At 42.8% G+C, this 18,321-nt stretch overlaps 1 protein-coding gene across 1 annotated transcript; it reads left to right on the top strand.

The window, feature by feature from the left end:
• Positions 1-1,279: 1,279 nt before the first annotated feature.
• On the top strand, positions 1,280-11,551 carry LOC117728026. The gene is made up of 4 exons (XM_034528687.1): positions 1,280-1,643; positions 3,116-3,500; positions 7,290-7,486; positions 9,855-11,551. Exons 2-4 carry the CDS (start codon positions 3,128-3,130, stop codon positions 9,948-9,950), a joined length of 666 nt encoding a protein of 221 aa, XP_034384578.1. The 5' UTR covers positions 1,280-1,643; positions 3,116-3,127; the 3' UTR covers positions 9,951-11,551.
• Positions 11,552-18,321: the final 6,770 nt, after the last annotated feature.

Raw genomic sequence — 18,321 nt, 5'->3', positions numbered from 1 at the left:
CAACCAGGATCACATTGTGTTACTTTACAGCTGTTGATGTGTCGAACTGTGAAGGTAATTATAGGAAGCCAGCTGGGGGAGTGAGGTGTGTGTGTGTAGGCAGAGGTGGGTGTTGACGTCAAATGATAAGGAAATGTCTTGTGTCCTTAGATGAGAGATAACAAGTTAAGAGAGGGGGAGGGGAAATACAGGATGTGAGGAGCATTAACTGCTAATTGTATTTATTGACAATAATATTTGCTGGACGGAGTTGACCAACAAAGACAGACAGGGAAATAGACATGCAACTATAACATAGCTAATATAAGAAACACCATTGTTGTTGTATATAATGCTGCAGGCAGAGGAAGAAACTGAAGAGAGAGAGAGAGAGAGAGAGAGAGAGGTGGAGAGAGAACGAGAGAAAGAGAGAGAGAGAGAGAGGTGGAGAGAGAACGAGAGAAAGAGAGAGAGAGAGAGAGGTGGAGAAAGTGAGACAGCAGCTTCCTGTCAAGGAGCATGTCAGCGCTTGTTGAGGAGGAGGAGGAGGAGGAGGAGGAGGAGGAACTCATCTCAACTAGACGACTCTGTGATTTGGCCATCAAAATAAAAGCATGTTAACTGGAGCTGAAAAGACATGGGGACATTCAAATTAAACTGGTATCAAAAAAACACAGTGCACATTGGTGCAACATTCTAAATGATAGACAAATCTTTGCCTTATATGCACATAAAGTAAGACCAAATATATAGTTTCTGATTGTTACGTCTGGCTTTGGAATTTTTCTGAGGTGGACATTTTTGTTTTGTTTTTATAATGCAGATCCTCACAAACAAGTACATATGGTTTTCAGTAAAACTGACTGTGCACACTTTTACATTTCTGGCATACATGATGCCAGAAAAGACTGATTAGCACAATGTTCTATTGTTTTGACTGTCTCAACAAATTGATTAACTCAATTATTAATTATTAAGAGACAATGATCAAAATAAAAAGCAAGCACGGCAAAAATCTAGAAACTTAAATTGAATTGGGAAACTATATGTACAATATATCTGTTTTTTAGATTACACAGTTTGTGCGGAATGTGCAAACTGTTGACCGAGCAATGTGCAAAGGTTCATAGCATGATCAATAAAATCAAGCATAAATAATTTATTTAATTTATTCAGCTAATCTTTAACACAAAAAACATTTAAACAATAATCATCCCACGGTTCAATGGTCAATTTGGGGTTTTATTCTGAAAATTAACACCGGACGTGAGCACTTCTTCTTCTTCTTCTTCTTCTGCTGTGTTTACAAAGACTCTCCAAGCAGGAGGAAATCGCTCAGACCGAACAGCTCGAGCGGCGACGAGCACCGGGAACGAGCCGTTATTCGGTACATCTCGTCGCTCTATTTGATTTTAGTTTTGATGGGTTAAAATAACAATATAATAATATAATATCGCAGACAAGCAGCCTGAAGACAAACCAAAACATTAATAAATCAGGAAACTCGACATGGAATGACACGTCTTCACCGGAGCGGACTTTTACCAGGGTCTTGTGATCCTTCGCCGGTTGTTTTGGAGCATTTGTGTCCCTTCTGATGTCCACCTCTGACGGCCGGTTCCTGACCTGCAGACAGCCTCACCACGGAGCGTCAGACAGCCCAAGTAAGACTTCACTGTGGATAGAAATGAGCTGTTCTGTTGTACTGCTGCAGAAGTTTGTGGAGCATTTGACAGCTTAAAGTTGCATCATCTGTCCGACTGTCGACAGCTTCGACTGGACCACTTTTCTTTTCTCCTCGCTCGTGGGGTTCATTTCGTCTTTCGGACAGACTAGTCCAGACTTGTTTGATACGCAAAGGTAACAACGTTTGCGGGGAAAACGTGAGAGAGCTCGGGCTCCGCGATACGTATGCTTCATATGTTTTTTGACCGAAAGAACCAGTGGACAAATAAAATAACTAATTTAATAATTACTACATTAAACATGAATTAATTACTGATTTGACTGATTTTAATTCAAGCTTCAAGCAGGTCCTTCGTTTGCTTAATGGTTATTTTTCTATCTATTCTACTTTTCTATTTTTTATTCGGACATTATTTCGTAATTTTAACCCAAAATATTGTTGTTGTTTTTTGTTCACGAAATTATAATTTACACACCGATATCTGCTGCGACCAATTATATTTGTTCCCTTCATATCATCAAATATGCCGCTAGAAGGGGCAGAGGGACCCGCGTGGCTCGCCTCTCGGCGTTTGTGTGCGCGTGTGCGCTTCCTCGTGCTCGGGCTGCACGGATCTGTTTACAAACAAGTCGCGTGCTCTCCCAAACGGGGGGACCCGCAGCTGCCCCCTAGCGGCCGGTAGGAAGAAATATAGGTCGGTGGGTCAAACTGGAAGCGAAAAAAGATAAACAATGGTGCTAAAATTAGAACTGTGGATATATTTTTATTCATAGATATTTATTGGACGCATGTTTTTTTAACTGTGGAAACCTCGGTGTCGAGTAAACCTACAATTTGTTTTTATTTTTAATTCATTAATGATTTATTATGCTCATTTAGTTTTTACTGAATATACCTTTTCAAAAATAGTTCTTACGGTTTTTATTTATTTGTATTTATTAATTTGGGTTTGTACACATTTTTCAACAATTTAATCAGTGGCAAATTGTTATAAACTAATTTCTTTTAGCATTTCTTTAATTACATTTTTTGTTGATTAAAATTTCAGATTGATATGTGTTTTAAAACTTGTTTTGAGGCAGCAGAACTCACTGTCCAACACTTATCTATGGGTGTGTAATTTGTTTCTAAAACTTTAAGGAGTTTAGCATATTTGCTCAAGTTGACACAAGAAGGATTCCTGCAGTTTGGAGTTCAAAAGCAGCAAAGTGCATGTAATGTCATTTATTTAGAGGGCGACTGTGGGTCAGTGGTTAGCAGGTCTGTCTTTCAATCAGGGGGTTGGTGGTTCAATCCCCGCCCTAGTCGATGTGTCCTTGAGCAAGACACTTAAGCCTGCATTGTTCCCTGTAGCTGTGTATGAATGTAACATGATTATAAGTCGCTTTGGATAAAAGCGTCAGCTAAATGACATGTAATTTACGTAAGTGGCATTTGTGTGTGTTTTAGTCTACTACTGAGATGGCCCGCGCAGAGACCATCGAGAGCGTTGGGGAAACTGGAGGAAGAGGAGGAAACGAGCCTCTTCCCCATCACCACACATGCCGCATGGAGCTGCCCCGCCCCTTCTACAGCTGTCCCGGCCTGCTCACCACTACCCCCTTCAGCTCTGGGACCGCCCCCGTACACAGCTGCCAGCACCACCACCACCTGCACCCTCTGCAGGCTCTGTACCCGCTGCCTTACCCCCAGCAGGAGGACCAGGACGAGACCCGGAACCACCAGCGGTCACCTGCGTTCTCGCCATCACCTCCACGTTCTCCACTCTGCAATCGGAGGGAAGGGAGGGGCGTCGGTGCCGCAGCTCCCAGTGCCTTCACAGGAGAGCAGTCAGGTAAGATAATAGCATTGACTTATAATTCAATAAAAAACACAAACAAATCCTGACTGTGGGTTAGTGGTAGAGCAGTTGTCCTTCAATCAGAGGAGGATTGGCAGTTTGCTCCATGTCGATATGTATTGGGGCAAGTCGAGCGGTCGAAGACTAGAAAAGAAAATACAAGTACAGTCCGTTTAACATGAGTTTAATAGTCATGATAAAAAACAACGTTTTGAGGAGGATGAAAAGTAATAGGACGTGAGTTGTCACGTGGCGTCATTAAAACCGACTTTACACCAAGCACATCAGTAATCATCAAGAAACGTGACTCGGCCCCCCAAGCCACAGTTTGCCTTTCAGACCGCCACACTTAAATACACACCAAAGTTGACACCCTTAAATACACACCAAAGTTGACACCCTTAAATACACACCAAAGATGTCAGTTGGCGGGAGAGTATCTTGTGTGTGTGTGTGTGTGTGTGTGTGTGTGTGTGTGTGTGTGTGTGTGTGCGTGTGTGTGTGCGGTGCGGTCCCCCGGGGGCTGAGGCCTCCATGACGGGAGTCCGTGGTGCTGCCTTTTATAAGACTGCTCAAACTGGTTTTGTTCACCAGACAAAGTTCAAAGTCTGACTTGCTTGAGTTCACAAGGTGTGGGGAGGTGAGTGTGTGTGTGTGTGTGTGTTGGGGGGGGGGGGGGCGTTGGTTGGTTGGTTCATTATCACAGTTATAATGACTGGCATCAATACTATTAATTTAATTAAAACATAATTCTTTAGACTTGAGTTAGGGATTAATGAACAGGAAAACATGCATTTTCAAAGAGAGGTATTAAAGCAGCTGGTGCTCTTTAGTGTTGTTTAGGTATTTTGGGGGAATAAAAGCTGAAAATCATCTTTAGCTGTAAATTCGTGCCTTCCAGCAGTTCGATTCTCGACACCAAAGTTGTTCTGCCATTATTTCTCAGTGTTTGAGTTAACCAAAGAGTGAGACACCTCTTTCTCTTTAATCTGAACTTCGGTGAGTTCCCGGAGGGTTTTTTTAGAGGCCCGTAGAAAGGGAAATTCAGGTGGCGCCACAGGAAAGGCCGGTTTACATGTTGTGACATATTCGTAACAATGTAAACAGATAGGCTGCCCCCACCTCTCCTCCTCTCAGCTGCAGGTCAGCTGTGCATCGGGCATGTTCAGACTTGTCCTCTGCAGTCTGGCTGCAGCACAGAGACAAATCTGCTGCATTTCCTGCTGCTCTGGGCGCTCAGACAGGCAGCACAAAGTCAAGTCAGTCAGTCAGTTCTACTTAATGTGAGCGTTCAGCCAGGACGCTCACATTGAAGCCGTTTATTTCATCAGCTAGTTCTGCTTGTTGGTTGGTTTAGTTTGTTAATCAGGCTTATCAGTCAGGCTACTAATCACACAGTCAAGCAGTCGCTTTTTATCTAGTCGGTGAGTACATTGTTCACCTAGTTAAATCAATTGGTCAAATACTAATTAATGAATCAGATGACAGCCAATTAGTGTAATTAGCCAGCTCGTTAGTCAGTTATCAGGCGATGAATATTGATATTCTTTATTTATATAGCAGCTTTTGTAAAATGCAGCTCAAAGAGCTTTACAAGAGATCCAAATCAATAATGCAGGTATTTACAAAAAGGACCCTAAGCCCCCCCCCACCCTAAATACAATGATTTTAAGATATAAAGAACGTCAAATACGAGAAACATAAGATGAATATCAGATAACAGTGGTGTTAGACAAAGGTGGAATTGATTAAACAAAATGATTTGGAAAATATTTGCTTTTTGGGCCTTTTTGTTTGAGAAAGGAGTTTTGTCTTTTCTGATGAATTCAGCGAGCCGGGGGGCGAACGGTTTGGAGCTTCTGAGATGAGCGATGAAGGTGCTGAATCGTGCAGGGCGTTGAGGAAAAGAAGCGTTTTGAGAACAGTCCTTTTACTTTACCCTTTTTTGTTAGAATTCCTGCAGCGAGAAAATACAAACGTGGAGCTCGACTGTTTTGCATCTCTCAAAAATAATGTAATTAAATGTTGATATTCAGAATCGCTCCTGACAGATGATCTGTAAACCTGCTACTAAGTTAGTTTGCTTGTCTATTAGTGAGTTAGTTGCTTTTGTTGTCTGCTCGTTGGTTAATTAGGCAAATATCTGTTTAGTTAATCAGTCGGTTACTTAGTCAATTTGTCAGTTAAGTAACAACATAAGTCAAGTTCGTTATCCAGCTCATCGTTAAGCTTTTATCTTGTTAAGTCTGTTTTGATTTTTAATGGCACCCCCCACCCAGCAACCAGGTCACCCTCCAGCCCCCGTCCCCCCCGTCCCACCCCGTCCCCCGTCCCACTCATTTAACTGGTCAAAGGATCTCTCTGTCACCTTGTCAGTCTCTCAGCCAATCAAACAGACAGGTTTGCCCCTCTCAGCTCCGCCCCCTTTCCTCCCTACACCCTATTGCAGCTCAGCGCCTCTGCTCTGCCAGCCAATCGCATAGAGAGACGTCTCCGCCAGCGCTGGCTCGGAGTTACCTTGGCAACAAGCCAGGGTTTCCCCATTTGTTTTGGTTTTTTCTTCTACCGCTCTCTCTTCTCTCTCCCTCCCTCCCTCCCTCTCTCTCTCCATCTCTCTACGTCTGTCTAGTCACCTGCATCCTTAAAGGATCAGCCGTAATCCTCTGCTGTGGTTGCCAGGGGTGCCCGTTTCTGTGGCAACTCGGGTTGTGGCGGCGCTGCGTGATGGAGACGGGGGTCGCTTCACAGTTTGCTGTGGGCAAAGTCAACAAACAAGTGTCGGACAGGTTTTCTAACTATTGGTTTTCTCAAGAACACAGTGCCAAAGACAATGAAATGCAATGCGATATAACACATCCGAACCTAACAAGAAATAATAGGATCACGCCCGTCTTCAGTGAGTGGAAAAAAATGTATCGGAATTCTATCTCATTAAATTACATTTGTGAAGTACTTTACGTAAAAAGAAATTATCAAATACAGAAAGAGAGCGTGCTCGTGCTTTGGTTTAGTTCAATAATTCATGTGGTTGTTAGTGTGACACTCTTCTACATTGAATAACAAATAAAAATGGTTTAACAGTGTTAAAGAAGAAAATGTAAGCAAGAAAAATAACAAAATAAGCAAGTATGTTCACATAAATGGAAAAGAAACAAGTTCTTCCTCTTTCATGTTCATGTTTCATGTTTTCAAGCTCTCATAAAATCCGACTGCCTCGAGTAGTTTGTCACGTTAAAGGACGGCACAGGTATCCGTCTGCCTTTAACAAAACACAACAAGTCTGTCAACACAAACACACACACATTCGGTACATCTCTATACCAGACTTATTAAGCAGATTAAGAGATTACTCTCCCAGGTTCCATTAAGAGGAAAATAAGTCACCAGATCAGGCTCCTTAAGAAATATGTGTGGCCAGAGAACTAAACAATCAACCACAGTGACTGTTGGCAAGGTTTTCTTTTATGTCAAAAGAAACGCGCAATATTTCCCCTGTATGGTTACGACATCGTCCCGATCAGTTACGATCACCGAAAGCAATGATTTCTGCTGAAGTCTGTGCGTGATATTGTGCATGTTTGTTGGACTGTCTACTATTAGTGTGTAAGGAGGCTATTAATGCACACGGCTTGTTAAGAACCAACTAGGCATAACCAGAGGCTCAGTGTACCCAATAAAATGCTCCTGTGTCCTCCATAGTGGACACAAGAGAGAGAGTTACAAATATGAGTCATGAAGGTGGCATCTTGTTTTTTTCTAAATTAATATGGCCTCTTGTTTCAGACGAGCGCCGGGACGTTTCCAGCCGACAGGGGCCCCTGCCTGACCTGCTGCCCCAGAACGAGCTCTCATCTCGGACTTCCCCGCGCCAGAGAGCCCCCCCCGGAGGAGGAGCCGCGCAAGAGGTGGAGGCCAGGGTGGTGGCCAGCCAGCTGAGGGCCATCGGGGATGAGTTTAACGCCAGAGTCTTCCACAGAGCGGTAAGAGGGCGGGGCCCCCGGGCTTCGATGTGTAGTTTATAGTGTGTATAGTTAGTATTTAATGGTGAGTTAATATGTGACCCGTAAAAAGTATTTTATGATATAATAAAAAAGACAATTTCAATTTTCCCACTTTTCTATGAGGCTTTAAATCCTGTTCATTCATAACGATATCGCTTCAGACACAACGTGTGTGTGTTGTGTGTGTGTGTGTGTGTGTGTGTGTGTCAGCACTGAGGACAGATCAATACTTGTGAGTGAGTGAGTGAGTGAGTGAGAGAGAGAGAGAGAGTCGCAGTTCTTCTCCTCCTCCAGAAATAATAAATTACGTTTTGAGAAACTTTATCACGCACACAGTCATCCATGATCCTTCCTTTCTTCCCTCCCTCATCCTTCCTCACCATCTCCCATTCTTCCCCTCTCTTTTTTATTATTATCGTAGTTTCAGTCCTCATCGCTCTTGCTCCACCCTCCACATGGTTTAATGACTTTGTTCGCACGGTAGCGTTTCAGCAACAACAAACAAAAGACTGGACACGCTCAAGCAAAACTCGACACGATGTTTCTCCACGGCTGTCTATCTATTTCCTCTTATTGTTATGTCTTTATCTCACCCCTCCCTCCCTTCGTACTCTAAATCGCGTGAGGAGTTGGCAGCAACTCTCCACCTCCTCCCCCACCACACACACACACACACACACACACACACACGCACACACACACTTCTCTCTCGCCATCCCGCCTCGTGCACACAAACAAAGATGACGTCACTGAGTAATGACTCACTTCAGGAGGACAGAACAGCGCCTGTTGCAGACATGTTTAGCAAGTTTCTGAGACCGCTGCTCTCGTGTGTGTGTGTGTGTGTGTGTGTGTGTGTGTGTGTGTGTGTGTGTGTGTGTGTGTGTGTGTGTGTGTGTGTGTGTGTGTGTGTGTGTGTGTGTGTGTGTGTGTGTGTGTGTGTGTGTGTGTGTGTGTGTGTGTGTGTGTGTGTGTGTGTGTGTGTGTGTGTGTGTGTGTGTGTGTGTGTGTGTGTGTGTGTGTGTGTGTGTGTGTGTGTGTGTGTGTGTGTGTGTGTGTGTGTGTGTGTGTGTGTGTGTGTGTGTGTGTGTGTGTGTGTGTGTGTGTGTGTGTGTGTGTGTGTGTGTGTGTGTGTGTGTGTGTGTGTGTGTGTGTGTGTGTGTGTGTGTGTGTGTGTGTGTGTGTGTGTGTGTGTGTGTGTGTGTGTGTGTGTGTGTGTGTGTGTGTGTGCAGAAAGACAGATACTGCATTCCCCCGAGGGGAATTTGGGTAAATTGTGTGTGTGTTGTTTACAACCCGGGCCGTGGCCAAAAGCACAGCCAGGCACCTTTTTTAAAGCAGCAGTTTAAAACAAAAGGAGCGAGTCAAGGAGGGATGGCGACTGAGAGGGTGGGGGGAGGGGGAGGGTTAACCACAGGCACGTGAGAGGTTCAGAGTAGCATCTTTTGACACACACTTGTTTATCCTCTTGTTCAAGCTGTTGAGTGTTAATATAACATAATTCCCCACCATGCAGACATGCAGCCCCTCTGCCATGACATCATGTTTCCTTATGGCTTTATGAGAAATCCAATAATCAGTTGTTTGTTTTGCTCTCCACCCAGGTAGTCATTATTTTGTGTTCAGACAGCCGTTGAATGATCATCTGAAGCACTTTGAGAATCATCACAGTAAAACTCTTTAAGACAATCGCCACGTGTATCACAGCCACCAGCTGTAAACCCAACATGGCCGTCACATTTTCATCTGGCCAACGGTCCTTGAACACACCATGTGTGACAAGTGCCTCCGTCAGAAAAAGCAGCTAAAACGAAGCTTTAAATTGTGATATTTCATCCAAAATATATTATTGGACAAGCCTCATTTAAAAATTTTGGAAATATAGATTCTGTTGTTTTTAAATTTTAGACACCAGAAACGGCTCAGAGGTCAGAGGTTAAACCCTTTGTAGACATCTAGGAGTTTAGATTTTAAACTGCCCGTGTTAGCTGCTGCTTCACCTTTGCCGACGGGGACAAAAGGAGACAGTGTTGACTTGCATGAAGTTTGTTTGTAGGTCGTCAATAAATGCACATTTTTTTTTAGCATCTTGGCGCCTCTCAAAAAAGGTCAGATATTGAATAATCCCACATGATTTGAATAAACCTCAGGCAGGAATAGTGGTTTCGGGTCGTTCTTCTGTAAGTACCTGGACTCAAGGATGGACTGGTTTTGGTCAAAGGTCACTGTGACCTCACAAATACTGTTTTGTTTTGGCCATAAGAATTCATACACAAATATCTTATAGGATGAAACGATGAGGTGGCTCTAGTTTGGACTGACATCTCTTTCTGTTTCCCCCCCACAGCACGTCCCCCCCCACTGGCAGGAGTGGAGGGACGCCTGCCGAGGACTCCTCAACTTCATCACCCAGACGCTCAGCACTCTCTACAGGCTCACGTAGAGAGAGAGCCGCCTCGTCCGCTACGCCAGCCCAGACTTTACACATCCGGGGGCCGACGGACTGCGGCTACTGCTGGTCGGACTGGTTGCTGTTCCTGGAATCTGAAACATTTTTCGCGGGGGACAAAGAATTCGGGGGAAGCAACCCGAGGTGTCGGCTGGATCAGGGCGCTGCCTGTGGAGACTGGACCACGTCTGTCTGTCTGTCAGTCGGTCTGCTGGTCCGGACTGCAGTCGACGGACAGACGGTCACTTTCCTACCAGTATATTTGATCACATCCACTTGCTTTTGCTGTCTTTGCCTCGGCTCTCATCTCGTGTGTACGTGTGTGTGTGTGTGTGTGTGTGTGGCAGATATGGGTCAAACGAATAAGTTGTGTTTACTGAGATTTCAGTGCAAAATGAGAAAATACAGACACTTCAAACTCTCTATCCCGTTTTAAAGTGACCTTTTTTTGGAAGTCTCCATAATCTTTTGGGATCTTCTTCATTCAGCTTTAATATCAGTCCCCATTTTTTTGGGAGGATGTCTTTTTTTAAAATTTTTAATTTAAACGGTCGATCCGTCTCCGATTCTTCCCTTTTTGATTATGTAAACTAACAAAAACATGATTTGACCTTCGTCTGACGTGCAACTGTCGTTTCTCTTTCTCACATACTGTGATACTAGATGCAGCTTTTGCATCGTAGGGAGAAAAAAAAAGATAAAAGAAGGGTGTTGTATCCCACAGGGGGAACTTCTCTCCCCTTCTGAGACGGCTTTGTTCCACAATACGACGACGTGCCTTTTTCCACTCAGCGCACTGCTGAGGCGCTAATCTCTGAAACTAGGACAGTCACACACACACACACACACACACACGCACACGCAGACTCTTCAAAATGCTTTGTTTGCAGGTGTCATTTGCATTACATTCAAATGGTTTGAGGACGTTTGAGGACAGACTTGAGGCTCAATCCTCCCGCCCACATGTGGGCCACTGTACATTCCTCCGTTCACCAGTGTTGGGGTGGGCAGGGTGTCGCCCCGCCCGCTTTAATAGTTACCTGATTGGTTGTAAATACTCTTTTGGAAGAGGGATCTGAACTAATACGGACTAAGTACTTTTTGTGTGTTCCCGGTGTTCGGGAGATTTCTTTTCTTCTTCTTCTTCTTCTGAGCGGCCATCGGCAACAGAGTTTGAATTTAAATCCAGTGGATTTGAGATGATATTCCATGAGTTGAATGAAAAAAATATATAATCTGGATCTTTTGATTGTTAAAAAAGTATTTGATGATGTTTTTGTAAAATGACCCGCCCCCCTTCGGTTTCACTGTAGTTTGGGAGACAATGTTGAATTACTCCCATTAAGAGCATAATTTATTTTGGACTGTAGCCTATCTGTAGCTTTTTTTTATGTATTATTTATTTACTTTCTTAAATTCCTGATCAAAACTATGAATAAAGTTTGTACTTGAGTTGTAACTGTTAAAACATTGAATAAGATGGGAGCTAAAGCGCTGCGCTACACACAGAGATGGCGGATACATCACTTTGAATATCCACTTTAGAATTTGGCACCTTTTTGTCCTACGCTTGCAATAAAAACCTTATTTTTAAAGATCTTTTAAAACGGTACTGTGTTTTAAAGCGACGGACTCTTGAGAAGAGTAATACTGACTGAACTAAAAAAAACCTGTAATTACAAAATTATTTCTGATGTGAATTTAAATCTCAAACTGCGTGAACTATACGTTTATATACTGTAACGTACTCTGGTTAAAAGCGCCCACTTAGTGGAGTAGTTCATTTTTTAATATCGGGGGAAATGTTTGACTGAGAGAGGGCCCTTTTTGACGTTAAAACCCCAAAACAGGGCCGTGATTGGCTGTCGCGGTTTGACATTGCCACTCCCACTTGTCCTGAGCTACATTGTTCTGTTGTTTGAAGCACAGGCCTCTTGTTTCCACCATTTGTGAGAGCCGTGATGTATAAAGTCCTCCGTGCAGATGCTCGGGCTGACAGCAGACGCTTGTGTACTCGTGTTTTTAGATCCGTTCGCTAGCAGTGCTTTCGGCCATGTTCGCTGTCGTCGCATAGTAACGTTAAGTGGTCCTGGTTCAGGGCTCACCCCCCAACAATGCTCAGTGTCAGTCACCATGCAGTGTGTAGTTGCTGTTTTTCAACTTGTTTCTATTGTAAACTTTCTACATGAATTTTGTACTCCCCCCCCCCTCTTTTTTATACAATAAAGATAAGGACAACTATATTTGCTGGTTTTGTGTCTTATGACTAACATTAATAAATGGAGCACCCCAGAAGCTCACCTGGCAGAGCGGGCACCCCATGTCTCAAGGTTGAGTCCCGTTTGCAGTCAGCACAGTTGGAAACTAACCCCTATGCTCTATGTTGTCCCCCCTTCTCCTTTCACTATTTAATACATCAATTACATTATATATTTTTATTTTAAAATCTTTTTTTATATCTACAGTATATAGTTGTTATTAGATAATATTAGGGACTGCACGTGTCACGAGGAAAAGTGTTATAATATTTGTTAAAGAGAAAGCTAGCTTTTTGAAAGCACTGAATGAAACATACAATTGGGTTTTAAACGTACGTGTGTGTTGCAATCCTGCAAATGTGTCTCTGAAGTGAGATCAAAACACACCTGCAATTACCACGTATCGCCATAGCGATTGGCCAAAGAGAACTAAGAGGACATCTTCAAGATTGTACAGGAAAGTACAAAATATACTTATTCCATGGACCTGTACAGAGCTTTTCTAGTCTTCCGACCACTCAAAGCTGACTGAAAGTAACTAACATTCACACGCTGTAGTCACAGCTACGGGACACATCGACGTGGGGATCGAACCACCGATCCTCTGATTGAAAGACGACCCTGCTCCCCACTGAGCCACAGTCGCCCTCAAAAATCATCGTCCATCAAAAATAAAAGCAGGATTGGCCCATTTCAGAATTATTAATCAGAAACTGCCAAGTACGTTACACACATAAGTAATTTGGCTCAGTGAATATATAAATATACAGTATATACATATATATGAATATATAAATGAATACATATATAATAAATGATGTATTAATTAGTTTATATTTTATATGAATGAATCTGCAAGGTAACTAAAGTTATCATAATAAATATGCTGCTTCAAGATGTGGTGCCGCTAATAGAAATACACAAGTGAAGTACAAGTACCACAAAATTGTACGATAATGCATTCTCAGGAATTAATAAAGGATTGCCACCCTTGTACTCTGATAGTCACAGGAGTAAGTTGAGGAGTTCGTTCTACTTGGGATTCAAATGTCCCTTTGGGATGACGCCGCTTTCAGGCGAGGACAGCGACAGTTTATTGGTTCGGCAGATGTTTACAGATGTTTACAGATGTTTACAGATGTTGGCGGCTTGTCTGGGGGTTGGAGCAGCAGCCCTCTGGCCATCCGTGACAGTGGATGGACAGACAGCGCTGTGGCCTCACAACATGCTCTGTTGCACATCTGGAGAGCGGCACGGATTAGTAGACGCAAGGTCAAGACCCTCGCTGCACACACACAGACACACACAGTGTGTTTACAACGATGGTCAACATGACAAGCTGGTGCAAGACGCGCATCAAAATACTCCAGAGAGCATGTTGTGATGCTTTCACTGCGTCCTTGAATAAGCCCGGTACTGCACAGTGGATACATTGTTGTTGTGTCATTTATTCATGTTGTTGACTCACATCACCAGGGTCCTATTTCTCGTACCTGGCTAACGTAGCTAGCTGGATAACTTTCAGGATAAGATTACATAAATCAGGCTTTTTGGTTCCACGAAGCAAGTTTGGCAAAATCACCATAGCAACACATCCAAAGATTTGAACCTGCTCCAGCCAGGCTCATTCAGTCTAGCTGGATAATCTGGCCACGCCCCCTGAAGAAAGTGGCCGCTCCCTTCCTCATTGATGAAGGAGCGATATTAGTTAGATTAACGTTTTATAGGGAGAGAGTTCTTATCACGTGATGATGACTTCCTATATGAGTGCTATCCATTCTGCCCTCAAGGAATCAATAAAGACCTTCTGGAGCCTACATTGAACACCACATGCCACAGCCGGGCATTGACTGTCTCACAGACTGTATGCAGAGCCTTGTGGTACATTGTTGTACAGTGTGGTACAGTGTGGTACATTGTGGTACATTGTTGTACAGTGTGGTACAGTGTGATACATTGTGGTACATTGTTATACAGTGTGGTACAGTGTGGTAGTGTGGTAGATTGTGGTACATTGTTGTACAGTGTGGTACATTGTGGTACATTGTTGTACAGTGTCGGTGATGCAGAACATCGGGAAATCCGCTGCATGTCGTGCTGTACGTAAAGTTTATTTAGCGCTTAAGAAACTTCTGGATGTGTTCATTACGTTCCCCCACCAGTATCTTTCTCCTCCGAGAGCCGCCACCTTATCGTGGTGGGGGACTAGATAGACCTGAGACCAGACTCAGAGCGGTTGAAACAAACCAAAAACCTCCAATCGTATATATATGTGTATATATGTGTGTATATATACATATACGTATATATGTATGTATATACACATATATATACGTATATATATGTATGTATATACACATATATATAGGTATATACCGTACATATATATATATATATATGATATTAATGTTATGAACCCAGACACATTTCAACAACAAGTATAAAGCAGAAATATTGGTTATTTCTTTCATGGTGGATGGCGGAAATTATAACTGTTTCCACGGAGATAAACCATGTACGAGAAATAGGGGCCTGGTTTTAATCAACGGAAAACAGCAGGAATGTTTTTATTTTGATCATTTACAGTTTGTTTGTTTTAATTTGCAAATAAACAGACAATAAACACAACACGTACATAACTGGCAATTAAAAAAATAATGTGTGTTTGGAAATTAAGAATGACATTTGAAATGTTGTCTCTGTGATTTCAGACCAATTTACTGACTTCTGAGCATTCACAAGGGCCTCGAGAAGAGCTCAATGTCTTTCCTGAGAAAAATACCCTGACATTGTACTATTTCTATTAGATTCATCAGATTGTTATTACTGATGCATCATAGGAAAAAAAATCAACCTTCTAAAGAAACTGACATCCACAAGGAAGCAATATTGGCTGCTTTAATCTTCATAGCTGAAACAGTTAGTTCATTAATTGATTAGACAATCAACAGAAAATGTATCAGTAACTATTTTTACAATTTTCTTCATCATTTTAGTCGTTTTGAAGCAAAAGTACTAAACATATGCTGCTCCTAGCTTCTCAGATGTGCTGTGAAAAATGGTATATTCTTTTTTTTACTATTTCAATGAACTCTGAAATAATTGGCCAATTAATTAAGACCGAAAATAACTTGTCAGTTGCAGTGTCGCTAATCTTCACATCGAACCACAAAGCGAGGAATCGCTGTCTGTCGGTTTGTGTGTTCTTCGCATATCTCGAGAAACGCTCACGAGATCTACTTCACACTCGGTGGGTGTTTTTTTCCTGCGGTCCCCATGGTGCAATTTGAATACGCGACACGTTCAATATTAATAAACTGTAGCAGCGGGGGCGGAGCTTCAAAGCTCTGCAGACTTGAGCTTGTCACCCACAGCGGGGCATTTCAGGCCACGACTCGCTCATTGACAGCAGTTCACTTTTGCTGTTGGAAGCTGAAAATACTAAACTTCCTAGCAACGCTTCAGGGGCCGGGAGCCAAGTAAGGGGTTTGTGTAGGGCCACCGCTGTGAGCAACTCTAACCTGAACCTCAAAGTGCAAGTCTGAACACTCAAACAGGCTTTTGAAGGTACGTCACAAAAATGTCCTCGCTTTCCAAAAGCGGCCTCACTCTGAAGGTCTACAATTCTTAATGGTCCTCACAAAGATAGCTGTACAAGTAAAGACACACACACACACACACACACACACACACACTGCCTGTTGCTGAGTCAACAGGCAGCATTGGGACCAGATATCCTCATTTAAACTCCTCTACAGAATGAGCCAATCACGTGACCCCTCAGAGCCAAATCAGCGATCTGATTGGTTGTAGCAACAGACACTTGGTCTTTGCTGCTAAGTGGAGAGAGTGACCACACAGTAGGAGCTGTGGGATTTAACTTTGTGTGTGTGTGTGTGTGTGTGTGTGTGTGTGTGTGTGTGTGTGTCTGTGTGTGTTGAGAGAGAACAAGAGAGGACATGAAAGACAGAGCAGAGTCAGCATGAAGAGCGCATTGAATTTGTTGGCAGATAAGAGTTTAGGTTTAATTAAAGGGGCAGAATGAGCTTAAAGGGACGTTCCGTAATTAATCTTCTCTCCTAATCCCAGGAAAAGAGAAGTGGTAGTCTGTGCTGCCAACAGCTCCTTTGGTTTTGTTCCTAAATCAGCCGTAAACACCAATCAACAGTGGACTTGCGTTGCTTAATATGTATTCATGGGTATTATTCAATTCTTTTCTTATTCTCTCTGAACTTCCAATGAACCCGGTGTGTGAGTGTTAGCAATCCTGTCTTTATTTAAATAAACTTTCACACATTTCTGCAGACGAAAGCCTCCCCGGGGAATAAAAGTAGATATCAATTTAGTTTCAGCAGGAATGTATCAAGGGATTTATAGTCTGGTTGGTGTATTTATTTTTTGTACAAATAAACAATCAATTAATAAAAGAGAAACAGAACTTACAGCAATTTAAAAACAATATATAATATATAATATGTGTAAAAATGTGAAATGTTCATTAATGAATACGCTGTATTTGACTGTTGTACCAGTGTGTCACACACTGTTGGGTAGTTAAATCTGTGACCGTGCATGATGTTTTATTGCATGATCACACAATTTCTATGTTGAATCCTAATTTGCAAAGAAGCAAAAAAATCATTTCTGTGTTTTTAGACGGGGGGCACAGTTTGATCCCTTTTAGGCGTTTGTGTGGAGCAACATTTGTGTTCCACAGCGGCCGCCACAAAAAAAAAGTTTCTGGTTTTCTTTCACAAGCCTCGTGTTGTCTTCTGACTGCAGTGTGTTCCTGTTGAAATCTCCCTTTTGAGGATTTGTCATGTCTGTATTCTCGGCTTCACAGAACGACAAACTATCCTGAACGTAAGTGCTTTTCTCCGCCAGGCGTGTCTCCTGCTCCCCCTTCCAAACAAAGACAAGTTGAATCTCACCCATTTGTCCCTCCCCCGCCGGCTCCCTCAGTCAAGACGGCAACAAGATAACAAAAATAGGGATTTATGCATAACCATCGGGTATGGAATTAATCTGCATATGCTGCCGTTAAAAATGGGACCAAACTTTTTTTATGGTTGTCCGTTTTGGATCAACGACAAAGGCCAATAATGGCTTAAAAACTAACTTGCAACAACTCATGAAGAGTCAGCCGTCACTTGCGTTTTCTACTGTTAATAAAATCTTTTTTTCAAAGTGTGAATCACTATAACCACAACAGTTCCTTGAGCCAACGGTCATAAATGAGCACAAACAAATATGCTGACGGGTCCAGTGGTGCAAGAGATTGGCTGCAGACACAGACACACAGACACACAGACAAACACACAGACACACAGACAGACACACAGACACACAGACAGACAGACACACAGACACACACACAGACAGACAGACACACACACACACACACACAGACAGACAGACAATATGATAATTTTTTTATCTAGAAAACTATCTTGAATCAACCTACATGACAATGCAAAAATGACTCGGACACCGCCGAGCTGTTCAAAACAAACGGAGCAGTCGACACTCGCAGAAGTTGAACTGCATCAAAAGCGTCAATGTTTCCATCGACAGTGAGACACATCTCTGCAGTTCAGGTTCCCAAGGTGCGGCCGGCTGAACAGGTTCAACCCCATCCGCCGCTCCCAGGGGGCTGAGGTCAGACACGGGACCACAGGGCTGCCCCCCCACAGCAATGCTCGTTGTAGTCACTGCCTTATTCGTCACTGAGGCAGTCATGTGTTGGTTCGGTGAGTCACACGCCGGGCCGGTGAGAGGTAATTAGCAAATACACTCTGCGACCGACCTTCCCCTTCATGGCTGCACTTTTGCACCGAAAAGTATATCGAGTCACAGATTTCCTTGATCAACATTAGTTTGTACTAATTTGCTTGATGCAAGCTTGTCACGGGACTTAAAAAAATAATTAAAAGAATGATATTGATTATAATGAAAACAAAAGCTGAAGAATTTCCCCAGTGCAGCGGAACGATTCATGCTAAATTCTGAGACTTGCACAAAGCAGATACACATCACCAAATTCTGATATGCAGGCATAAAACAACATGCTTGTTATTGTTGAATAAATCCAGAAAATTGAGGCAGAA

Source organism: Cyclopterus lumpus, chromosome 25 (genome assembly GCF_009769545.1).
Source record: "Cyclopterus lumpus isolate fCycLum1 chromosome 25, fCycLum1.pri, whole genome shotgun sequence".
NCBI lineage: Eukaryota > Metazoa > Chordata > Actinopteri > Perciformes > Cyclopteridae > Cyclopterus > Cyclopterus lumpus.
This window is presented reverse-complemented; position numbering and strand designations above follow the sequence as displayed.